The sequence below is a fragment of the Danio rerio genome, chromosome 8 (assembly GCF_052040795.2).
Source record: "Danio rerio strain M-AB ecotype USA chromosome 8, GRCz13ab, whole genome shotgun sequence".
NCBI lineage: Eukaryota > Metazoa > Chordata > Actinopteri > Cypriniformes > Danionidae > Danio > Danio rerio.
In genome coordinates this window covers 35,658,183-35,685,000 of record NC_141028.1, presented here as the reverse complement: position 1 = coordinate 35,685,000, position 26,818 = coordinate 35,658,183, and the positions used below count along the sequence as shown (strand labels likewise).

Genomic DNA, 26,818 nt, shown 5'->3' with positions numbered 1-26,818 from the left:
TTATTCAGTCAGGCGAGTTTTTACACCCCCAAAGACGACAAAGAGTAAGTTGTGAATTATGTTACATTTCACAAACGCCGCCTCATCAACAGTTTCGCCATTTTATTTAGGAAAAAAAGGTTAGTTCATTCCAAAAAACAAAAATGAAATTCTTTCGTTCTTTCTTGTCACATCACAAAAGCAAGTGTTCTAAGAGAGAAAATCTTAGATTTGTACCAAACTTTTATGGATTTCTCCATTCTTAACAGAAAATAGGGTATTTTGATTAATGTACATTTCTTACTTTGTATCAATACAGAGAAGATATTTTGTGGAATGTTGCCATTAACTTCCATATTTATTTTTTTCTATTGTTCAAGTTTCAATCCAGCATTCTTCAAACAAGTCTTGCTGTGTTGAACAGAGAAAAATAAAACGTTGCAACCTCTTGAGAGTGAGTAAATGGTTAATGCATTTAAATTTTATTGAGTGAATCAAGGCGCACAAAAGAAAAGATAATTGTTTAAATAGACATCTGAAAAAAAACAGACATGAGGGAAAAAGCCATTCACTGCTCTCGTGAACAGGGATATATATATATATATATATAATAAACAACAACAGCAGCAACAGAATGGCAGCTTCTCGCACAGATCTCTTTCATTAGGGTGCCGGGACGTCATGCAATGTGCTATGTTGACACACAGACAGGTATCTATGTCAGAAGCACGGGAGTGTGTTCTTTTCGGGCGGCACTTCCACCCGCTGTCCTACTCCACGAGAGTGGAAGGCACACAGTCTTTCATTGTGAGCAGTTGAAAAGACATAATTAGACACACAGATATAATTCAGCGCCGCCGTGGAAGAGCTCGCTTGTCAAGCCAGGCAGCTGGAGAAGCGCGCCAGCCTTCAGAAGTGCAGCTTGCCGAAGGCCCCCGCTTTTATTCCCTGCAGTTTTGTCTACCTTCAAAGCGCCCATCTCGGATTGAAAACTTAGCAGACTTTTTCCGTATTGTGCCAATTGCGGTGAATGCGTGACGCGCGCGGCGTGTTTCAACCTGCCGTGCGAGAGACAACGGTAATTGTGGCGCGATTGATATTGCGTGTATGAAGTGACATATAGCGTATATTAATACATTAAACGACGAGCTGGAGATCTTCATTTGGGGTCCTCACCATCTCATACAGATATAGCCAAACTTAATGAGCTAGTTCACCCAAAGAATTAAATTAACTCACCATTTATTCATTCTCGTGTGGGTTCTGAGCTTCCTCTTTATGTTGAACATACTGTAGAAGAAGATACTTTGAAGAAAGTTGAAAACCTGCAACCATTAGCTTTCATATTGGGGCAAACACTTACAGGCTAATCATTACAAGTTTTCAACTTTCTTCCTTCCAAATCGTCACCTTAGATTTATAAGGTTCTATCTGACATTTTTGTAAAAATTGAGTTATTGACATATTCTTATTAATTGACAACTTATTTACATTATTGGATGTTTTTTATGAGTTAATTACAATTTTAAGACTTTTTATTTAAAAAACAAATGATACACACATACTGTTTGCTATAGACTGCAAATACTTTGAAGCTCAATATCTCAAAATCATTCAGAATGCAGATAGAACCTTATAATTCAAAGGTGACGAAATATCATCCTTTGTTTTCAAAGGAATAAAGACAGTCAAATAAGCGGGGCACAAGTAAGGGTGAGTAAGTTATGACAGAATCATTTCAGAGTCATTTTGGTGAGCTTTTAAAGGCAAAAAAAAAAAAAACAACAACTCATAAAAGCAAAATATGCTGTTATTTACTAACCCTCATTCCGCCCAAAATGTTGACAACTTATTATTTTTAGTGGAACACTAATGAAGAATTTCAGCTGCAATCACTTATTCATCAGGTATAGGAAAAAAAAAATATATATATATATATATATTTCAGGCAAAACAAAATTACATTGGCTGACAGAGGAACTGTGCAATAAATTAAACTTTGTTTAAAATATCATTCCCTTATGACAATAGTCTGGGACATGAATTTTTTTATTTATTTATTTATTTTTTTTTTTTTTATTTTTTATTTTTATTTTTTTTGCTTAATGTATGCACATTTGACCTAACACTAGGACTGAGCAAATCAATTTTTTTGTTATAACAAAAATGATCAGCAATAAATAATTTTATCAACATGTAGCTTTTTGTGTCTAATATGTTTTTTTTTTCTATTAATAGCCAACATGTGTCATGTGGATGCAGCATTATGTGACATGGATAGTTTCCTTCTCCAAAACACCAACAAGCAAACATAGGTTTGTGCAATCAGCTTACTATGTCATAGTTACATTTTAAAGTTAAGTGCCCTCTAGCTGGTGTGGAAATAATTACAGTGTTGTGCTGCATGTGGTGTCAAGAAATCAAATATGACTGGATTGTTGAAATCTAATGTGTGGACTTTTATTTAGAATTTACATGTTTCCTTTTTGGCACGGTGGCTCAGTGGTCGCCTCACAGCCAAAAAGGTCTCTGGTTCGAGTCCCATGTTGGGCCAGTTGGCATTTCCGCCCGCAGTCCAAAGACATGCAGTACAAGGGAATTGAATAAACTAAATTGTCCAACCTCGGCTCATTCTGAAAATGTAGCCCTATAAACATTTCTGAAGAGCGCCAAATACGTACCAGGTAAGTTTTTTTTTTTTTGCTGTTTGTGTTTTCACGAACCCACCAGAGGCTATTTTTCAGATCTCAGATTTCTCTCACAAGTGCCTTACATGCGTAAATCCACCAGAGGCCACTGACTGAATGATCAACTGACACACACTCCGCCTTCCCTAAACCCAACCGATAGTGTTTTCAAAAGCACTGACTGACCCAAACCAACCCACTTCCCTAAACTCAACTAACAGTGTTTCCTAAAATTTTTGAAAACAAAAAGCCCCCTGATTTTTACCACATTTTTAGATTTGACCACATTCTCACCCTGTTTTTTTACATGTGTATTTTATTTTTTTGGCTTTTATTTTCATTTTACCCACTTTCAGGAACCGTTCCTCATAAAACACGAACCCCTCAACTCAACTCCTCTCTGTGTCTTAAGTCTGCTGACATACGAGACGAGCCACTGGACAAACTAGTAACAGTGGTCAGCTGGTAAGCACGAAAAGGAACGGCATCATAACACCTTGTAGAGTTCATTTTATAGACAAAATTCAGCCTTACGTACTTCTGGCTACATCATTTATGATTTCCAGAAATGTATACTGAATAGGGTTACATTTTCAGAATGAGCCTACTGTATGTTAAAATTGTCTGTGTATGAGTGTGTGTGTGTAAATGAGTGTGTATGAGTGTTTCCCAGTACTTTAATAACTCCACAGTTATTTTACATTTCTATTTAAATGTACTGTATACGACTGAGGTTTGGTAACAGAATTGACAGTTTATATAATGCACACATTTTACCAATGTTATCATTATTGCACTACGAAAGTATAACACAATGCTCCACCAATCAAGCACAAATCCCAAATTGTCATGTAGAGTGGATGAAAGGGCACAACGCATCATGTATTATTATTTTTTATTTTTATTTTTTATTTTTAGTTTTTTAGCTGTAGGGGCACTCTTTTAGTAAATGCTCCTATGGGTTATATTTCAGGAAAATGACGAATGGCATGTGTGGTCGTATAGTTTGGAGAAAATGTTGGCGCAGGACCTTCATGCTCCAGACTGTCACAAACACCCCTGAGGACTGTTTCTCAAGGCTGCAGATTAAAGGTAATAATAATGTTTAGTTTCTAGCACAGATCAGTAGTTTCACTTCATTACATCTCAGTACATAAACAAGAGGCACAGGTATACACATGATGTAAATGTCCATTTTGAAAATAATAAAATCAAAATAGTTAGTGGGCTCACAGGAGTTTGAAATATTTAGAAAAAGTGCAATGTTATTAATGAATAAATCACATGACATAACTAAATCATATGTAGATTTTTTTGAAAGGTGGCATAGTAAGTGTAGATTTAAGATGAGGGAAAAATCTTTAAAAAAATGAAATAAAGTTTTTTTTTTTGCACTGCTAACCACGAGAGAATGAGCTTTAGTTGCATAAACCTTTTGTTAAAGAGGTCATTAACTACATTTTTCTGTTGTCTGAGGTCAACTATAATGGCAGACCCCTAGTTTTTTGGGATTTTCAAATCACTTTTATTGTCACATCATCATCAGCACATGTGCTATAAAGAGTGAAAAGCTTAGGTGCTGGCTTCAGACAGTACAAAATACAGATGCAAATACAACGACAGTGCAAAATATCCTGAAGAACCCCGAAAGTTTAACAGCTGTGTCTGGTACCTCTGCAGATAGCCAGGTTTCTGTGAGGCAGCTAATGCAGCAGTTTCTTGTTTTTCGTTGGAAGAAAATGTGCGCCCGTAGCTCGCAAAGTTTGTTGTCCAGTGACTGATCGTTAGCCAGCAGAATGGTGGGGAGCGGAGGTCGAAATTCACGGCATCGTAGTCTGACAAGGACGCTGGCTCTCTTTCCTCTTTTCAGTGTGACCCAGACAAAGGGCTCTGTTGCTGTGTTTGTAAACAGAGCGTCGTTAAAGAACTCAAAGTCCGGTCTTCGATGTACAACGAGGGAGCCAATTTTCTGAAGTGTGTGTCTGTCTTAGGTAACGAGAGTGTGTACATCCAGTACGAAAAACAACAAAATTACAAGTAAAACACACAAAACACAACAAAGTTTGCTGGGAGCTCGCAACATGGCAGCCATGCTCGGCGCCATCTTGATAAAGTATAAATTCAACGCAAAATCAACAAGTCGCGATTTTTTGCGATCCTGCAAAATTATTAATTTAAACGCAAAATAATCACAAAAAATGTAAATAATCTCATAAAACATAAAATTCCAAACCATATAATAAAATTATATTTATTTAAGTTTGCAATTGATTTACATGACTTCTAGACATTGCATACGCAGAGCACACGTTGAGTGTCTCTTAAAAAAATAACGTCTCACCTGTGCTCTCACAATCATTACATTACATTATTTTACATAACATGGAAGGGGGGATTGTTTCGCAACCTGTGCAGTAAGCAGAAGTGGATGAAGCGCAAGTAATTTACATGTAAAGTTAATGCAAAGATTGGATTAGACATCCTGTGGCACGAATTGGGCGTTTTGTGAGTTTGATGCGCTTCAGACTGCAAAAGAAAGTGGGAACAAACATCTAACAAACGGAGCAATGAAACTGACAGAAAAGCATGCAGCTTATAATAATGAAGATTGGTTCTAGGATGATGGCCACTGGACGTGACTGAATTGAAGTACATTATTTGTGCTTTACATGTTTGGCTGGTATAGGGTAGTATGCGGTATGCGGAAAGACTTTTAATTTGTCAGTAACCTGGGTCAAGCGCTTCCGGTTAGCTGTATGCCATTATAAAATTGACACGTTTAAGGTCTGTTTTGATAGTTATATGCGATATAAAGTGGGTCTCAGATTGTACAAGATACAATACATTAAATTACATTTTTCCCCACCGTGTCTTTAAAATGTGAACATTAATTTTACCCCAGTATATTCAATGGAGCTTCTGTGCTAGCCTGCTAATCCTTAAGGGTGCGTGCGTGTAAACAGCTTTTCATCACTTTTTACGCTTGAGCAACTAGATGAATGCAGTAAATGAGAGAAAACGCCTCCCTGTCATTGACAATTTTTACAGCAATCTGTGTAATAGGTGTATTAAAGCAGGGCAAACCCTAACGCATGTCCTGAGTGAGGTACATGATGTCAGATGCTCCAGGGAATGAAATCTGAGAGGGAGAAAGATCTTTCTCAATCCCCACTGTTTTAGATCTTGTCTTGACAAGAGACCAAAATAAAAAAAAAAGCTTTATTTTTCTGATTTTTTAAAAACTGTCATTGGGTCAGATTTTCTGGGAATTACCACCACAAAAATCAGTCATTTGTATAGCAAAAAAATTACAAATAAAATGTGAAACACTAGGGGGTCTGTAATGTTATCAAGATTTCTGCCTAGAATAACAATTACTTCTAAATAACAACTTAGAAATAACTGAATATTTTCTGTACTGTTTTTGATCTTCAAAAGAAATTCAAATAAGCGTGGCCAATCATAAACTCGAAAATAAACACCGTCTACTCTGATTGGCTGATATATATATATATATATATATATATATATATATATATATATATATATATATATATATATATATATATAAACAGGCAGTGAAGTAGAAGTGGGCATTAATCTGTGGAGGCGGAGCTTATCCACCCTATTACATCATAGATTACAAAATCCCAGAACCTGTGGTTTTGTCAGACTGCCTTCAGTATAAGATGATTTTAGAGGAGCCCCAATGTGTTGAGTTCTGAAACTTACAGGATGTTTTTTATAGCACTATAAGCGCTTATATTTGAAACAATCATTAGGGTTTTGTTTTCTAAGTTTTTCACCCCTTTAGTTAAAAAAATACTGTCAGAATAGTTCAAATAAGATTTTGTCCGAATTTGGAACATGCCTAATATTTTACTAATTAAAAATAAACAGCTAGATCTTTATCTGCTTGCAAGTGAATAAATTACCAGCATATTTTAATTTTTTAGTGAACTGGCCATATAACATTAATCCCTCACAAGCAAAGCGCCCATAATTTACAGTCCCATCCCAACCCCATGACACGCTGATAGGGGACGCCCAGTCAAGGCCAAGGCGCTGTTCCTCTCTGACACGCCGAATGGGCCGGTGGCTCAGGATGTGTCAATCACAAAGGCGTGCCGCTGCCCAGCGTCTGCCATTGACTTTCTTTCAGCCCCGTCAGCAGGCCCAGACCATTTCATTAAGAGCGTGACCTGCAAGGGCCTCCTGTAATGGACAGCTTGATTTGTGTCGGGCTGGCAGGTCTCAATACGCTGCTGACTTTTATCTACTCAAGTATGTATATTATATGTGCCTGTCACAAGTATGACCTGCCCCAGTTTCCTGTTCTCTCCCTCAGATGGTCATCTCTTTGGTTGTGTTACAGCAGTATTGACATGTTCAAGATTTAAAGGGTTAGTTCACCCAAAATGAAAATTGTTATTAATTACTTATCTTCGGATTTTTACAGATGGTCTCTAGAGATAAGATATTTTAGGTGAAATCTGAGAGATTCTTGATCCTCCATATGTGTGTGAATAACAATAATGTCAATTTTTGCAACCCCAATTGGTATTCTTATCATTTAAAATCAGCTTTACAAAAGGGGCACATTACATTACAATAAAAATAAGAAAGGGTTAAGGTGTTGTGTATAGTTTCAGCTCAAAATACTCATCAGATCATTTACTATACAATGCAGAATATGCCCATTTTAGGCTCAAAGCAAAGCTGTTTTTGTAGCCTGTGCCCTTAAATGCAAATGATGTAGTTCTCCCTGCCCACTGTTCCAACATCGGCTTCTACTGCATTAAATCAGATAAACAGCAGTCAGTGCCAGAGACAGACACGGATGAACCAGAAATCCAGCTTATTTTATCAAAAACACTAAGTATGCTTATTTCATGTAGTGGAGTACTATCAAGCCTTTTGTCACACGCACAAATGTTGTTACAAAGTTCACAGTACACACACACACGTTTAACTTTGCACTGTTTTTGCTTTTGTACTGTATGTCGTACTGAAACTATCAAGTTGTGGTGATTCCAATGGTTATGAATTGCAATTTTACTTTATTATTGGATACTATTTTAATGTTAGGAAATTTTTAAAAAGAGACTGCATCATAGGTTCCCTTTAAATGATTACAAACTTCTTGCTGACAAATAAGTAAGCCTAGTGATTGGAAATATAGTGCAAAGAGTTAGAATGACAACTAATTTGTACAACCCCAAATCAGAAAAAGAAAATGAATGAAAAACGCCAAAAAAAAAAAAAAAATTCGAGAAGTGATTTATAAATTTACTTTGACTTGTATTTCATTGCAGACAATACAACAGCACATTGTTTACTGTGTTCCACTTGATTTTTTTTTTTAAATAAACATGTATTTCAATTTTATTTTTTGCAACACATTTAAAAAAAGATTTGGATCAGTAAAGCATTTACCACTTTGTAATGTTGCTATTGGTTTTCACAACACTTAAAAGACGTTTAGGGACTGAAGACACCAAGTGAGGTAATGTTTCAAGTGTAATCTTGTCCCATTCTTCCTGCAAACAAGTCTTAAGGTGGGCAACTGTACACGGTCTTCATTGTTGCATTTTGCGCTTTAGAAAGTGCCTGACTGCAGATAGGTCAGTGCAGTGCCTGTATCCTTTCTCCGCAAGCAAGACTTTGTAATGTGTGCAGAATGTGGTTTTGCATTATCTTGCTGAAATGTGCATGGGTGTCCCTGAAAAAGAAAGCAGCATACAGTATTGTGCTCCAAAATCGTTATGTTTTTTTACAGCAATAATGGTGCCATCACAGAAGTGCAAGCTACATGATACAACCCCCTACCATAGCAGACCCTGGCTTTTGGACTCATCTTTCGTAACTGTCCGGATGACTGTTTTCTTCCTTGGTCCAGAGCACACACCATCCTTTTCCCCCCAAAAATCCTCGAAAAACTGATTTATCTGAACACAGTATACATTTCTACTGTGTGATGATCCATCTCAGATGCCTCCAAACCCAGCAAAGTCGACGACACTTCTGGACACTGTTAACATAGGGTTTCTTATTGGCACCATGTAGTTTTAACTGATTTGTGGATGTAACTATGTATTGAGGTACTTGACAAAGTAGACCTGAGGCCATGTGGTGATATCGCTCATAAATGAATAACAGTTCTTAATGCAATGCCACCAGAGGGATCAGAGATTACAGTTATTCAGCCTAGGCTTGTGCCCTTGTCCTTTACAAACAAGGATTCCTCCAGATTCCTTGAATCTTTTAATTATGTCATGCACTTTTGAAGGTAAAATATCCAAATGTCTTCCTATTTTTCTTTGAGGGATTTTGTTTTTAAATATTTCAATAACTTTCTCATGTAATTGTTGGCAAACTTTCATTCCTCTGTCTATCTTTGTTTCTAAAGCACCAAACCTTTCTTGGATGTTGCTTTTGCACCAAATCTAATTACAATCACCTGTTTACATCACCTGTTTCAAATCACATCATTATTTAACTAATTTACCTGATTACTAGTCCTAAACGCCTCCTGTCCCAAATTTTTGCAGGTCTCAATGACAGGAAAAGATGTATATTTACAAATGAAATGAAGTTGACCAGACACAGCTTGAAATATTTTGTGCTCAAGTTGTCTGCAATGAAATACAAGTCAAAGTACATTAAGAAATCACTACTTTATGCTTTATTTGCATGGTCCATACTGTCCCAACGTTTTTGATTTGGGGTTGTATTTTGGTGCTGCACTGTGATAACAAGCTTTTGAATGTCATCAAATGATTCTTTCATTTGGCGCCTTTCGTTTTATTTCTTGACGTCTTTCATTTCATGACGTATTTCCGATGAGACGTTAAACCGAGGTCCTGTGGTCATTAAAAATCCCATGGCACTTCTCGTAAAGACTAGGTGTGTAACCCTGGTGTCCTGGCCAAATTCCCTCCAACGGCCATTACCCATCATGGCCTCCTAATCGTCTCCATCCACTGAATTGGCTCTATACCTGTCTCTCCATTCCACCAAAAGCTGGTGTGTGGTGAGCGCACTGGCGCCGTTCCCCTGTGGCTGCCGTCGCATCATCCAAGTGGATGCTGCGCATTGGTGGTAGTGTGGAGTGACCACTTTCGTGATTGTCAAGTGCTTTGGATGTACAGTATGGCCATACACGATAAATGCGCTATATAACTACACATTACTTTCCCAGTGATGGGTTGTGGTTGGAGGGGCATCCGCTGCGTAAAACATATGCTGGATAAGTTGGTGGTTCATTCCACTGTGGCGACCCCAGATTAATAAAGGGATTAAGCCCAAAAGAAAATAAATGAATGAATTACACATTAAATTAAATCTTTGTCTGCTCATGACACAAACATTGATGTGTTGTTTTAATTGTTTGAAGTAATTTCACCCAAGTCACAAGACTTCTTTTTTTGTAAATCTTGACAGCCTTTTATGATCTCTATAAATTGAATAAATACCGTAAATCCCTCTACAGTTGTATTTAGACGTCATACAGCAAAGTATGCACGTTTTACATTTTGAATACACAAATGGAATATTCTATCTCTTTTTCTCTCTCTCACCCAGACTTACTCTTTGCTTTTAAGAGTATGCACATGTGAATGACCTGCTACTTTTATTTATGGCTGATAATCACCCACCTCTACCCCCTAAGGACACCGCCTGCCTGCAAACATGACCAAAATACATATTTAGATTTATTTGTCAGCAACAGTCCAATAAAACATATCCTCTGCATGCTGCTCTCTGGGCTGGGGTCCCACGAGGAAGTGGCCGGGTGAAAAATGGGGTGCTTTCAAGCGTTAGGCAGAAAGAACGTGAACAATGCTCAAAGCTTGAAGAAGAATAGTGTGCTGCCTAAGTGTTTCTAAGGAAGAGAGGAGAGGAGAAGAAAAGAAAGAGAAAAAGCGAGAGAGAGAGATGTGGATTTTTACAATCCAAAAGCCTCAGAGGGTTTCTCTCTGAAGTCCCAGACACGGCATGACCATTGTTTCCTATTTCACACAATTCCTGCTTGAATCTTTTCCAAACTCGCATTCCCATTCGCTGTTTGAGCCTTTTACTCAAAAAATATAATTTATTCCTTCTTTACTTTTTTCAAAAGTGATATAACTGCTATATGTGGTAGTTTGTGGCAACACTTACTGTTTACGTCCTACAAAAGAAGTACTTTCTCTTTTAAAAATTGCTCTTCAAAATTCCGACCTTGCACACGTGCCTCTTTGTTAGTTTTATGCAATATTTGAATGTTTTACTTTTTCCTGTATTTTTCACATTCATGATTGCTTTTATGACTTATTCACTAAAAAGCTTCAGCACTCAACTAATGCAGTGAAATTTACTCACCGGCCACTTTATTAGGTACACATAGCTAGTACAGGGTAGGACCCCCTTTTGCCTTCAGATCTGCCTTAATTCTTCGTGGCATAGATTCAACAAGGTACTTTATTTTGGTCCATACTGACATGATAGCATCACACAGTTGCTGCAGATTTGTTGGCTGCACATCCATAATGCGAAACTCCTGTTCCACAACATGCCGAAGATGTTCTATTGGATTGAGATCTGGTGACTGTGGAGGCCATTTGAGTACAGTGAACTCATTGTCATGTATAAGAAACCAATCTGAGTTGATATACACTTTATGACATGGCGCGTGTTGAGCCTTCAGAGGTGCTCCTCTGCATACCTCAGTTGTAACGAGGGGTTATTTGAGTTACTGCTGCTTTTCAATAAGCTTGAACCTGTCAGGCCATTCTCCTCTGATCTCTGGCATCAACAAGGCATTTGCACCCACAGAACTGCGGCTCGCTGGATATTTTCTCTTTTTCGGGCCATTCTCTGTAACCCTAGAGATAGTTGTGTGTAAAAATCCCAGTCAGTAGTTTCTGAAATACTTAGACCAGCCCGTCTAGCACCAAAAACCATGCCACATTCAAAGTCACTTAAATTACCTTTCTTCCCTATTCTGATGCTTGGTTTAAACTGCTGCAGATTGTCTTGATTGTCACATGTCTACATGCCTAAATGCATTGAGTTGCTGGCATGTGATTGGCTGATTAGAAATGTGCGCTAATAAGCAGTTAGAAAGGTGTACCTCATAAAGTGGCCGGTGAGTGTATGTCTACACATGAAATATAGAGCTAATTCATTTACAGACCACAAGCAGAACTTCATCACAATGCTATCTGTATAGCTTTAAATTGCTCAAACTTTTATGTTTCAGTGAATTCTGACTGAATGTTGTATTATTTATTAGCTGGTAAAAATTGTCAAAGTGATCCCAATTATTTTTCTATATTTTTCAATTATAGTTTCTTTATCATTATAGCCATGGTCTGAACTCCACTGTTGTTTCACATTCAGACCAATTTTTTAGAACTCTATCCCTAGCTCAATATGCTTGGTGTAAACGTGCCTTAACTGTGTATGTTGACAATAAAATTACATTTAAATCAGTAGTCTCAAACTCATTTCCTGGAGGGCCACAGCTCTGCACAATTTAGCTCCAACCTCCTCCAACTCACACCTGCTTAATAGTGAATAGTAGTCTTGAACCCCTTGATTTTTTAGATCAGCTGCCTTTGACTAGAGTTGGAGCAAAACTGTGCCGAGCTGCAGCCCTCCAGGAATCCAGTTTGAGAACTACAATATAAAGCAATGGTTTCAAACTTGATTCCTAGAGGGCCACAGCTCTGCACAATTTTTCTCCAACCACCTCTAACTAACACCTGCTTTATAGTCTCTAGTAGTCTTGAACACCTTTATTAGTTGGATCTGCTGTGTTTGTTTAGGGTTGCAGCAAAACTGCAGAGCTGGAATCCAGATTCCTCCAGGAATCGAGTTTGAGAGCTATGATGTAAAGAGTTTTAGCCTGATTGTATTCATTCATTCGTTCATTCATTCATTTTCCTTCAGGCTAGTCCCTTATTCATCAGAGGAAGCCACAGTGGAATGAACCGCCATTTATTCCGGCGTATGTTTTACGCAGCAAATGTAGTTCCAGTTGCAATCCAGTACTGGGAAACACCAATACACATACATTAAGGCAGGGGTCACCAATCTCGGTCCTGGAGGGCCGGTGTCCCTGCAAGGTTTCGCTCCAACATGCCTCAACACACCTGCCTGGATGTTTCAAGTATACCTAGTTAGACCTTGATTAGCTTGTTCAGGTGTGTTTGATTAGGGTTGGAGCAAAAAACTGCAGGACACCGGCCCTCCAGGAACAAGTTTAATGACCACTGCATTAAGGCCAATTTTCTTTACCTATGGTGCACCTACATTTATGGTGCATGTCTTTGGACTGTGGGGGAAACCAGAGCACCCTGAGGAAACCGATGCCAACTGGCCCAGCCAGGAGTCGAACCAGTGACCTTCTTGCTGTGAGGTGACAGTGCTAACCACTGAGCCACCATGCCAACTCTTCCATACACTTTAACTTAGTACATGGATGATTGTTTTTTATGTTTATATAATAATAGGGTTGAGGTGACAAAAATGACACTATATCGCAAGCTACTTCATGGATAGTAACTTTTAATATTAATAATAAATCTATTTAATAATTTGTAGGAAATGGAATATGATCATTTAAACCTGTTACTTCCCAATACCACTCTCATTCCATTCTAGCCTGATCTCTGTGTGAACTAAATGAACCCCATCTGACATCTGCACGAGCTGCATATGTGGACAATTTGAAATGAACCGCACAGCCAAAATAAATGAGGTTTGAGAGTTTCACATTAAAGATCAATAAAACAAAGTCGCATAATGAAACAAGTTTTGCATGTGTATGATTTCATAGCTTTTATTATGTGATTATGAAGCAAAGTAGGCTGAGACGAACGGGGATTTGTGCCCTCGCGTGAAATGAAAGCCGGATTGTGTGCAGAGTCCCGTTGTGCGCCACCCATGCATTCCACCGGGTGTTTGCGGCAGAACAGCGGTGGATCAAATGTGACCGCAACCCCAACGGAGAGCCAATAAACCGCGGTTGGACAGCCTGTGCTGGCAAGGAGACTTTGTAACCGGTTTGGTGGCCCTACTCATCCTCCGCACAAAATCGCAGCTCTTTTGTTCTGCTTCTTTCTGACGAGAGCCAGCATTGTGTACAATATTTTCACCCACAAATGTAAAAAAACATAATATCTGGGATCCGGTGCTGATAGCGCTGAAGCAGCAAGATCGTAAATCCGGCTGAAGGGTAAATAGGGACATGTCTTTGTTGTTGTTGTTCTTGCAACTGTTCCTGTTGTTGTTTGCATTGGGGGTGCCAGCCAGCAAGGCAAAAGCCAGACCCGCAGGATTGTTAACGCAGAATGTCAGCCTCCATCTCTGAAGGAATCATTATGGAAACCACAGTTTGTTTGTATGTTCGCCCTTCCAGCTTTCAGGATTGTAATTGTGGGAGTTAATTAGGCACTCTGTCAAGGTCTGGGTCACATGTGGTCTTGAAGTCCGCCATATTCAGGGTTCATTCAAGTGTTAGATACTTTTAGATCAACCGGTCAACTGTGGTTGTCTTTGACTTGATGTTTTTGTGTTTTGAAGTAATGATTTTTTTATGTTTGACATCAAAATCAGGAACCAGTTGTGGCTCAAGGAAAGGCCCCCCATCACCCCTTAATAGTATGCAAAAACATAATGATTTTTAGTTTATATGGATGGAAAATTTATTGGTCAGTTCATTCATCCATTCATTCATTTATTTTCGGCTTAGTTCCTTTATTAATCAGCGGTCACCACAGTGGAATGAAACGGCAACTTATCCAGCATATGTTTTGCGCAGCGGATGCCCTTCCAGCTGCAACCCATTACTGGGAAACACCCATATACTCTCATTCACACACATACACTACGGACAATTTTAGTTTGCCCAGTTCACCTATAGCACGTCTTTGGACTTGTAGGGAAAATCGGAGGACCCAAAGGAAACCCACACGAACACAGGAAGAACATGCAAACTCCACACAGAAATGCCAACTGACCCAGCCGAGGCTCGAACCAGGGACCTTCTTGCTGTGAGGCGACTACACTACCCACTGTGCTGCCCAACCTAAACTTGTACAGAAATTAAATAAAACATAAAATTTTGATGAAACAAATGATATTTGCAAAAGTAATTTTTAAAAAGCTTATTAAAACAAGGCTTATAATTTCTGATAATTACACATTTTATAAGGGATACTTTAAAATAAAAACGAAATGATGAATAATTTATAAAAATCCTAAAATAATTAGCACAATCTGCCTTGAGAGTCACTTACTTACACAACCTACACACTACGCCCAATTTACATTAACCAATTTAGCTATACTGCATGGCTTTGGACTGTGTGGGAAATCGGAACACCTGGAGAGAATCCACACAAACACGAGAGAACATGCAAACTCTGCAGGGAAAGGCCTCCTTGTCCAGCTAATTGAAGTTAATTAACAAAAAAAAATTTTTTTTCAAATTCTATTTACAACTACTTAAAGAACAATAATAAAAAAATATATATTTGCACTTTAAACTAACTAGAATGTTATTAAAATATGTGAACAATCACTTCTCTGTTTCACATCCAAATAAATCTTGACAGAGATTCTTTCTTCACACATACTAAAAGGAAAAAAAAAACAGCCTGTATAGTCAAAGCTGACAAAGCCATCAAGACTGTGAACAAAGATATTTTTGTCAGGCTGCTGTCACCTAAAACCACACACAGGCACCACAGAGCAGACCTCTCTTTTCAAAATGTGTTTGTCAGCATCATCATCATCATTATTAATATTATTATTATTATTATTATCAGGGTGTGAGTTACACATCGACGATCATCAGTGAGTTCAACTTTTTTTTGGTAATGTTAGTTTGTTTAATAAATTCTTCAGTGGATCAATTTTATATGTTTATTTAAATTACATCAAATTTATTAAATGATATAATTATAATTATGTAAGCCCAAATAATTATATAATTTTAGGTTTTCAGTGTTTTGTGGCATAAGCTATAATGTGTATTTTGATCCGATTAGCTATTTGGGCTGACTTTAGGACAAATTATTCAACCAGTGCATCTAATTTGACATTACTTTTAGACAATATGTCAAAACAAAGACTTATTTTATGAGAAAGCATGATTTTCCCACATCTCTTAGGTGTCTCTGTGCTCTAAATCTGCCGGTTTCATGCATTTTTTTGATTGTCACAATTATGCATTCACAATGCTATAAACCGTTATACTATGGGGTGGTCAAATGAATGTCTATTATTCTAATTATTAAAATTATTATTTAAAACACAGATCAGAGTGAACTTTGTTCTCAGTTTCAAAGGGCTGACCATCCCATACAACATGTTTTGACATCTTTCAGGAGGTGGGTCAAGCCTTAATTAGGAGGGTCAGTCCCCTTGCCAAGCCCCACTGTAATTCGCACCTAATTATAATGGGGCGTCACAGTGGTGCAGTGGGTAGCGTAATTGCTTCACAGCAAGAAGGTCGCTGGTTTGAGCCCCGGCTGTGACAGTTTGCATTTCTGTGTGCAGTTTGCATGTTCTCCCCATGTTGACTTGGGTTTCCTCCGTGTGCACCAGTTTCCCCCACAGTCTAATGATGTGCTAGTGAATTGGGTTAGCTAAATGAGCCATACTTTATGTGAATGCAAGAGTGTATGGGTGTTTCCCAGTGTTGGTTTGAGGCTGGAAGGGCATTCGCTGCGTAAAACATATGCTGAATAAGTTGGTGGTTCATTCTGCTGTGGCGACCCCAGATTAATACAGGGACTAAGCCGAAAATTAATGAATATTATTTTTATTATTCATTCATTCATTTACTTTTTGGCTTAGTCTCTTTATTAATCTGAGGTCGCCACAGCGGAATGAACTGCCAACTTATATAGCAAATGTTTTACACAGCGGATGCACTTTCTACTGACAATTTAGCCTACCCAATTCACCTATAGCGCATGTCTTTGGACTGTGGGGGAAACCGGAGCACCTGGAGGAAACCCAAGTGAACGCAGGGAGAACATGCAAACTCCACACAGAAACACCAACTGTACCAGCCGAGGCTGGAACCAGCGACCTTCTTGCTATGAGGTGACAGCACTACCTACTGCGCCACCAAATATTATTATTATAATGATGATGATGATGATTATTTTTTTATTATTATTATTATTATTTATTTATTTATGACCCTCATCTCCTGCCTGAATAATGTTGTGGAGTTACATACTCCACAGTAATTATATAACAGTTATCGCCACCACCCCTGTTGATTAATTACATTAGGAAGAGCAAACATATTGTATTAACTGTCTTAAAAAATGTATTTATGCAAATTAGGGATTATATAATTAAATAAGCAAATATTTGCTTGTTTGTAGCACATAAATTTAAACATTGGATGAAATTAGGTTCAAAGATTAAATATTGATTGATTGATTGATTGATTGATTGATTGATTGATTGATTGATTGATAGTCATTAGATTTAAATCTCTTATCAGGCTGAATACTGAAATACAGACAGAAAAAAGTCTGTGGAATGATATGTTTTTAAAGAATCTGACAAATTATGTATGTACACTCACCGGTCACTTTGTTTAGTACACCTTACTAGTACCAGGTTGGACCCCCTTTTGCAATCAGATCTGCCTTAATCCTTTATGACATAGATTCAACAAGGTAGTGGAAATATTCCTGTGATTTTGGTCCATATTGACATGATAGCATCACGCAGATGCAGATTTGTCGGCTGCACATCCATGATGCAAATTTCCCTTTCCACCACATTACAAAGGTATTCTATTGGATTGAGATCTGGTGACTGTGGAGGTTATTTGAGTACAGTTAACTCATTGTCATGTTTAGGAAACCAGTCTAAGATGATTCACGCTTTATGACATAACGCGTTATCCTGCTGGAAGTAGCCATCAGAAAATAGGTACACTCTAGTCATAAAGGGGTGAACATGGTCTTCAACAATACTTAAGTAGGCTGTGGCGTTGATGCGATGCTCAATTGTTACTAATGAGCCTAAAGTGTGCCAAGAAAATACCCCTTATACCATTACACCACCACCACCAGTCTGAAGGCAGGATGGATCCATGTTTTCATGTGGCTGACACAAAATTCTGACCCCAGCATCTGAATGTCCTAGCAGAAACCGAGACTCATTAGAACAGGCAACATTTTTCCAATCTTCTATTGTCCAATTTTGGTGAGCGTGTCTGAACTGTAGCCTCAGTTTCTTGTTCTTAGCTGACAGGAGTGGCACTCATTGTGGTCTTCCAGTCTGATCTCACGAGAAAACTTAAATATTTTACATTTTGCCAGTTTACGTTTTTGCCAGTTTACGTTTAGAACAGAGTTCAGACGTACGAAATTGTATGATTTTAAAAAGGAGGCGTGGCACCTAACCCCATCCCTAAACACAACCGTCATTGGGGGATTAGCAAATTATCTTAAATTGTACGAACTAGATTGTACGAATTCATACGAATTAACCACTAAATCAAAAAGTTACGAATTGCCGTGAGATTGTGTTGGGTCTTCTGCTGCTATAGCCCATCTGCCTCAAGGTTTTACGTGTTGTGCATTCACAGATGCTTTTTTGCATACCTCTGTTGTAACGAGTGGTTATTTGAGTTACTGTTGCCTTTCTATCAGCTCGAACCAGTCTGGCCATTCTCCTCTGGTTTGTTGTGCGTGAAAATCCCAGTAGATCAGCAGTTTCTGAAATACTCAGACTATCCCACCTGGCACCAAAAACCATACCACTTTCAAAGTTGCCTAAATCACCTTTCTTCCCCATTCTGATGCTCGGTTTGAACTGCAACAGTTTGTCTTGACTATGTCTACATGCTTAAATGCATTGAGTAGCTGCCATGTGATTGGCTGATAAGAAATTTGCGTTACTGAGCAGTTAGACAGGTGTACTTATAAAGTGGCCGGTGAGTGTATAACCTTCAGTATATAGATATAAATATTATAGTATTTAGCTTAAGGGGTGCAGAAATGGAGATTTATGGCTCAATGCAGGTCAACAAAAACTTCCAAATCTATACAGAAACAAATTGATAAAGTGCAAAATGTTGTATGTTTTCTTTCAAACTAAAAAAGGCACTTGATTATCAAAAAGTTGATTGTGCCAAAAAGCACAAAATCTCAAAACTGACATGACAAAAAATAAAGGAAAGTGTTTTTGCCAGCAGTGTCTTGCCATAAAGCCAAAACCATTGATGCTTCTTGTGCTTGGCAGACTGAAAATATCGGGCCTTCCCTCCCGCTATCTGTAATTAGTGCTGATCAAGAGGGATTATAAGCGGCGGCGAACGCCAACGTGCAGCTCGATGGTCCTGATAGATGGTCAATTGTAATGATCGGGTCAGGACGTTTATTGGATTTAAAGCAGTCGTGATGGGCCCTTCTTAGCCTTGCCTGGATAATTATCACGTTCATGCATGATTTAAAGCGACAGTGAGCAACGTCAAGAGTCTTCCCTTTAATTTAATAATTTGGTTATCTATGCATTTATGCAAGACTTAACAAAGGGATGTCTACGAGAGAATCAAATCAAGCAGATGAAGATTAGTGTAATGGTGTGACAAAGCTGGCCAGTGCACAAGGAAAGTGTTTAGTGATGTCATGTGGGTCAAAACAGCCAGCCGACTTGATATCAAGGGCATTTTTCTATCCTAAAGATTCAAGCTAAAGCAATTCATCTGATAACTGTTGAAATTATAGGTTTTAGTAGGTGAAGAACTCTGCTAATTGTATGAAATGCATGAATATTTAATATTTGAGTTATTTATTTCAAACAGATTATAACTTTAACAATTCTCCAAACAAAACACATTTCATCATAATTGACAAAAATATTTACTTATCCATACATTTAAAATAACAAAATTAAATGAGCCAATTTGAAATGGTTCAGTGAAGCACAAGCTTATTATTTTCCACACTTTATTACCACATCATTAGTGTATCACTTGAGCTTATTTCTTCTTTTACTTATTTCTTTTTTTCCCATGATCCTTTTACATCTTTTACATATTATATATTCAATTCACCATTTGTACATTTGCCTACTATAACACCCAGAGTATACATTACAGCAAACTGCCACTAACTGAAATTTCATAATACATTTCTCAGTTTATTCCTTTTTATTCAACACATCCCTTTATTAATATCATATTATACAACATTTTAAATTGATTTTATAGACTGATATTGTAAAAATATATAGATTTTTTATATATTGGTAGTTGTACTTTTGCTTTTAAAATATTCTAATTTTAAAAATGGAAAAAAAAATGTTTTTGCCATTAAAAATTGGTTAAATAATACATGCAGTAAAACAACTGTACATTTTTAATATTATTATTTTTTGTAATATTGTATAAATAAACTTATTTATTATACATTTTGCTTTTACAGTATACTAATTTTATTATTTTATAAAAACATTCCTTTTTGCTATAAAGAAATTAAATAATATAGTACAAAGTATTATAATACAATAATAGTATTGTAATTTTAATATATTTTATATTTTAATATAAATTAATAGTAATTTTTCAATTAAGTAAAATTATAAAATAACAAAAAACATGTATTTTATATATTAACAAAAAAAATAAAACACATTTTTTTGTTTTTTTACAAAAAAAGTAATGACTTGTGTTGTTTATAAATTGTTATTTTAATTATATATAACCATAATAAACCATAAAATAACCAGATGACTAAAAAAAGGACTGAAAATTCCACTTAAACTGCTTAAAATGTGTAATAAGTATTTTTTTTTCCTTAAGTTTGTTCTGAAAACATCTAGATCTTTATTGGATACCTGGAGCTTCACCAAGCAGCTAACACAAGTCAAATCTCACAAAACTTATTCGAAAACTTCTTCAGCACACAAGAGAAACCATCATTGCGAAGTTTGTTTACTTCTCCAGTGTGTTCTAAAAGGTCAGAGTGATGCTGCACACCCCTGCAGAGTCCAACAGAAAGCAACAAAACCCCAACAACACCATTCATATTTTAAACAGCCAGCACTGAACAGGGGGAATTTTACACCTCCGTGCCAATTACACCTCTCTCATAGCTCCTCTCGCTCTCTCAAATGAAAAGCCTCCCTCTTTCATAATGAAGAAGCTGACAGACAGTAAAGCACAATGATGTTCCTCCAAACGTCCAGCTGCTGGGTACAACTGGTACGGTTTTTGTACTATATCAGATATGTCTCTTCAAATGTGAAAAGTATCAGCTCTATGCCAAGCTGACAATTTATTAATACTGACAAGGAAATACATTTGGACCCTGACATTGCTAGAACCCCCATGACATTGATTACGTACTCCTATATACATTTTTAGAGAGAGCAAAATACATCCCAGGAGCTACGTTTATTTGCCAGTTTTTCTTTTCATGAATCCATCAGAGGTTGCTGCGGACACTTTTTCAGATCTCAGATTTCTCTCTCAAGTGCCATTCGTGCCTGCTGTCAGATGTTAGTTCACCAGAGGCCGCTGTCGACTGATTGGCTGACCAACCAACCAATCCCCCAACCCTAAACCCAACCAATATTATTTTCTGTTTTTGTCTTAGCTGCTTTCTGGAGCTGTTCTTAATCGAATTCAAACCCTGTTGTGGTCAACGTACGTGCGGAGCTATTAGGCAAATTGGTAACAGCAAAAAAAAAAAAAAACTGTCCGCATGCAGGTAAGCGGTCAGCTGGGAAGCACGAAAAGAAATAGCATCATAACGCCCTGTATCGTTCACTATAAAAACGAAATGCAGCCATAGGTCTATCTACATAATTTGCCATTTCCAGAAACGTATATAGGGTTACGTTTTCAGAATGAGCCTGTGTTGGTTAGTTCTATTACTGTTAATTACTCACCTTGATGTGGTTCCAATCCCCTGAGACTTTTGATCATCTTCAGAACACCAATTAAGATGTTTTAGATGAGATCCGAAAGCTCTCTGACCTTCCATAGACTATCACAGTCTTGAGAGTTTAAAGTCCAGAAAAGGAACAATGTTCTACATTATATAATTAATTATCTGATGAGTATTTTGGGCAGAATTATTACAGACATAGTCTGGAGACACCAAAGGCTTATCTTACATCTTGTAAAAGTAGTAGAATAGGTGCCCTTTAACTACGGGCAATACAACATATTGGCGTTAGATTCAGTAGCCTAGTAATTGCGCAACCTGATTTGAAGCAGAACACATATAGGTGAACAAATAAAGGAGTTTTTTGTTGTTGTTGTTGTTTTCCACATGATTACAGTTGAACCACTGAAGTTACATGGAATGTTGTTGTTTTTCTGGACTTGAATAAGAGACATTAGGGTGAGTAATTAATAAAAAAAATAATAATTTTTAGCCCTTTAAGAATGAAATAGGCAGACTTGAGAAGGAGAAAATATTTAGTGAGAGGAAATATTATCAAGTGAGTCGCTGTTTTATCGCTGTCTATGTTTTTTTTGTCAGAGGTCAGAGTCGAATTGCAAGAGTTCAGCTGATAGATAGGCAATTCAAATAACCACTTCACTTTTTCCAACAAAAATCACATAACACATCAAACTGTGAAGCAGATGAGCTTCAGCAGTGGGTGCCACTTCTGTCAGGTACACACAGCAAGCTGAGGCTACAGTTCATACAGGTTCAACAAAACTGTACAATAGAAGACAGTGTTTGAAAAAAGTGTCTTAGTCTCCATTTCTGTTCCTACATTCAGATAATTGGGTTGGAATTTGGCGTAAAAACATGAAAGCATGGATCCATCATGCCTTGTACCAATAGTTCAGGTTGCAGTCCTTGTGGGGGAGATTTCTTTGGCACACTTTGGGCCCTTTAGAACCAAGTGACTACCTGTGAATTGTTGCTGACCGTGTCTGTCCCCTTATGACCACAACTCATCTTGTGCTGTTACTTCCAGCAGCATAATGCACCATCACAAAGCTCAAATCATCTCAAACTGCCTTTCTCGAACATGACAGCGACCTCACTAACTCAAATGTCCACAGTCACCAGATCGCAGTCCAACAGAGCACCTTTGGGATGTACTGTAGCTGGAGATTCACATCATGAATAAATCTGTCAGCCTATCATGAGCCAAAATCTCAGGGGAATGTTACCAATGTTACCCCCCACCAAGCAATTGTGTGTTTAATATGTCCAAACATAGACTGGAAACTGGACTGACACAGTTTCAATTTACTAGAACTTCTATGTTAAGCTGCTTTGACACAATCTACATTGTAAAAGGGCTATAGAAATAAAAATGAATTTAAATGAATAGATGGCTTGCCTAAAACAAGGCTAAATTTTGTCTGTCAGTGAAAATAGACATCTAAGAAGAATACACTAGAACTAGACTACATTTACATTTTTTTGTTATTAAATACACAGATTAGACAGGTCAACATGTGTAGTCATTCATTCATGTGTACTTGATCACTAGTCTAGTTTTAGTCTTTTCTTAGATGTCTGTTAGATTTTTACTGAGAGCCTTTAGGCTTGTTTAAACCAAGCCGTCTATGTTTCTTGCAAATATATGCTCTGTCAGCATATATACGCATTTAAAATTTATAAAAATATATACTGTTGTATTATTTCATCACACTTCTCTTATTTATTGTTATATCTCCAGCATTCAGCCTGAATGTCTAATCCTCATGTATTATTAATCCTCTTTCCCTGTGGTGTAGTAAAACTTTCAAAAACTTCCTTTTTTTTTTTTGTATTTCAGCTAGGACCGAGTCTAACAGCCGCTCCGTTTGTTTATCCATTTATTCATCTTTTATAAACTCAGCATTTTCTTTATATCTGCAAAAAAAAAAAAAAAAAAAAGTCAAGGTAGCAGAAGGTACATCACCTAAGTCCTGAGACCAGCAGCAACCAGTCCATTACCAGCTCCAGTCCGGCAAAACAACTGCTGAGACTGACACTTTCGCAGCTCCAGAAACGCCTGTCTAAGTGTCATCCAGGTTTGACAATGAATGAGCGAGTGGATACACTGTGTCCTATTGACACCCGATCTGTTCGACTTTGATTTTGACAGAGTAGTCAAGCAATGTCGGCTATCATAATAGAGATTTCTCCACCGATTTTGAGTGACGGAGAACTTGACGGACGAAGACATTCATCACAGATTGAGAACGGAGGTTCGAATATCGGCATCGCGATTAACCGCGGCAACGTTCCTGGCGTAAACGGCAAAAAATAAATAAATAACTAAATTGAATGACATAACGCACGGTATCTTTGTCTCCCTCTCTGACTCCCCCCCGCCTCTGTAAAATGATAATCCGAGTGTGTCTGTCTGATAGACTGGAGTGTGATTCAGTACGACAGTGACTGACTGCACATTCAATCTGTTTCAGCACGGGAGCAGTGGCCCATTATCTCCAGCATGAGAGACGCCCGCAGCGCAACGGAGCAGCCCGATCAGCTGGGCTCCAGTGGCAGGTTTGCTGGGAAAGTTATCAATAAGCGATTGTCTCTAGTCATTTAGGCTGTCACGTTATGACAGGGCTGAAAATTAAGCTGGCAGATATTAATAATAATGGAAATAACACAATGCCGAGGGGAAGATATTGGGCGAGTTTGGGAAGGGGGTTACGGATAGTGTGAGTGGGTGGATTTATCTGCGTGCATGTGTGTGTGAGTGAGTGAGAGTGCATGACTTTATTTTGCATTGTTAGTGTTTGAATGCAACGCTAATTGACAGGCTGTTTGTAAATGTTACTGTTGTGGGGAGTTTTATGGTAAACTAAAAAAAAAGCTTTTTTGTTCTTTAACAAAATAAAGCATGTAAAAATTATAGTTATTTATTTAAAAAGTTTAGTTATTTAAAAAAATAAAAAGTTAAAATGCCAAAATATTTAAATCAAACAAACAAAAGTTTATAATTAAAAAAGAGGAACATTTTAAGAAATTAAAACTACAAACTATGAATAAAAACGTTATCCAAGCTACTAAAACTTACTAAAATCCTTAGTATTTAAAATAAAATATTATTGAATTAATAAAATAAAAGTAGGTCAAATAAAGTGTTATATTTTAGTGAGATTCTATGTGATTTTATTAAAAAATCTAAACAAAAAGCTGGTTTTAAGATCTAAACTTACATGTAGTTTTGTTTAGACTCTTTGCATTTTGATAAGTAATTTATTATGAAATTTAATAGCCACTTAAAAACCCACATTTGTTTATTAAAAAAAAAAAATAAAGTTGATTCTGATATTGAATATTGATTGTCGGAGTATGTACAGGAACTGTCATATCATAAAATATGCTGATGATTCAGTGATTGTGAGTCTCCTCCACAATCAGGATTTGGGGAATGGTCCTGTTGTGGAAGAATTCATGGTGTGATAGATTTTCTCTCCAGTTGAATGTAGTAAAACAAAAGACATGGTGATAGATTACAGAAAGGATTGTCCTACCTCCAGCATAACAACTATTAAAGGTTTGGACAGTGAAATTGTTGACACGCATAAATACCCAGGGGTCATTATCGACAATGTGTTGACATTCCAACCTAAAACCCAGGCTGTCTATAATCAAAGTTTTTCTGAGGAAACGATCGTTTCATGTTTGTGCTTCTATGATGGCACAATTGTTTTATAAACAATTTATTAAATCTGTTTTATCTTTCTGCATTGTAGCTTGGTATGTTAATCTGAGTCTGTCAAATAAGAACAGGTTGTGTAGCTTTGTGAAAGTGGCAGGCAAAATCATCAGTTTTAGCCAAACTGGTCTAATGGTAATTTACTGTAATTGTTATAAAGAGATTTCATGGTATCTTATGCACCGCGAATCACACATGTACTCTGTGTTTCAGCCGCTGCCATCAGAATGTAGTTTTAGAGTTCCTATTTGCTGGACAAATAGAATTAGAAGTTATCTTATAAGGGTGGCCATTAGTTCATTAATTAAGTCCAGTGGGGAGGGAGATGCATCCAAAAAAATATTTTATTGTATCTTTTGTGATAATAATTTGGTAATGTGTACATGGATCTTTACCCGTGTTATGGCACCTTGCTGCAATTTTAGTTTCCCTGAACGGGATAATAAAGTTGAGTCTGAGTCTGAATAGAATATACATTAGGGCTGTACTATATATCATTTCAGCATCGATATATCGCAATGATCATTCGCAATAACACAATTCGAGTATATACTGTATATGCAATGTTGAGTCTGGATTATAATTTATTATTTTGCAAGTCTTTTTTGAGGCCTGTGTCTGTGTGAGGGTTTTAAATGCATTCAGGCATTTAAAAAAGTCAAGAAATTCTACCGTTTGTACCATTGACAAATTAACAACTAATTGTATTGAATTGTTTATTTATTTATTTATTTTTATTGCGTGAAAAGAAAATAAATGACTGATATGACAGACATAGTGAAAGACTTTCCACTTTTAAATTTTTGTGACAGAACAATAAAAGATTTATATATAAAAAAAAAATATGATAAATAACATGACAATAATAACAGCAACAATATTAAATAAAAAAGAGTAAAAAAAAAAATAAATAAATAAATAAAAACATGATAAAAGTAGGGGGGGAAGAAAAAAAAAGGGGGGGGTGGAGGACATTATTGTTATTTATTATTATTTTACATTTGATTATTTAATTACTGTATATATAAATACAGACTCCCCGGAAAACAACAAAACACTTTATTTAATAAATAAGTAAACATATATTTTTTTTGTTTCTTTTTCTTCATTGATTTTATCTGTGCTTGTAGATTGTGTGTTTATTATATTTTATGCACTATACAGTATCATCCCAATCTAACATGATACAATCTTTTCAAATAGTTATTCAACTCACATAGGTGAAATCATATTGATATCGCAATATACTGTATATCATAGAATAAAAAAAAAAAAAACTATTGCAATGTTATATTTGTTCAATATTGTGCAGCCCTAATAAACAGTATACATTTATTTTAATATCTTAATAGTGGCCATGGGAAAGTTCTTTTTTTTCTTAATATTAAAAAAGGAATGATTTATATATTTAAATTAAAACCATTTACAAAAATTACTATTTAAACTAAAGTGAAAATAAGAATAAATGTAAACTAAACTAATTTACG

At 36.8% G+C, this 26,818-nt stretch overlaps 1 protein-coding gene across 6 annotated transcripts in view; it reads left to right on the top strand.

The window, feature by feature from the left end:
• Positions 1-26,101, top strand: part of LOC147835720 (uncharacterized) — a 27,241-nt gene extending 1,140 nt beyond the window's left edge. Inside the window, exons 2-6 of one of the 6 annotated variants that reach the window (XR_015498148.1) lie at positions 1-44; positions 2,218-2,294; positions 3,023-3,131; positions 3,640-3,758; positions 24,082-25,366. The exon at positions 1-44 is cut by the window's left edge and continues 124 nt beyond it. Coding sequence is in view for 1 of the 6 variants with exons in the window: in XM_087265098.1 (XP_087121224.1) it covers positions 2,218-2,294; positions 3,640-3,758; positions 24,082-24,212 (327 nt within the window). In the remaining 5 variants the exon portion in view is untranslated. Of the gene's footprint in view, positions 45-2,217; positions 2,295-3,022; positions 3,132-3,639; positions 3,759-8,445; positions 9,438-24,081 lie in introns of those variants that run through there. The other 5 variants (XR_015498150.1, XR_015498146.1, XR_015498147.1 and 2 more) reach the window with 5 other exon arrangements.
• Positions 26,102-26,818: the final 717 nt, after the last annotated feature.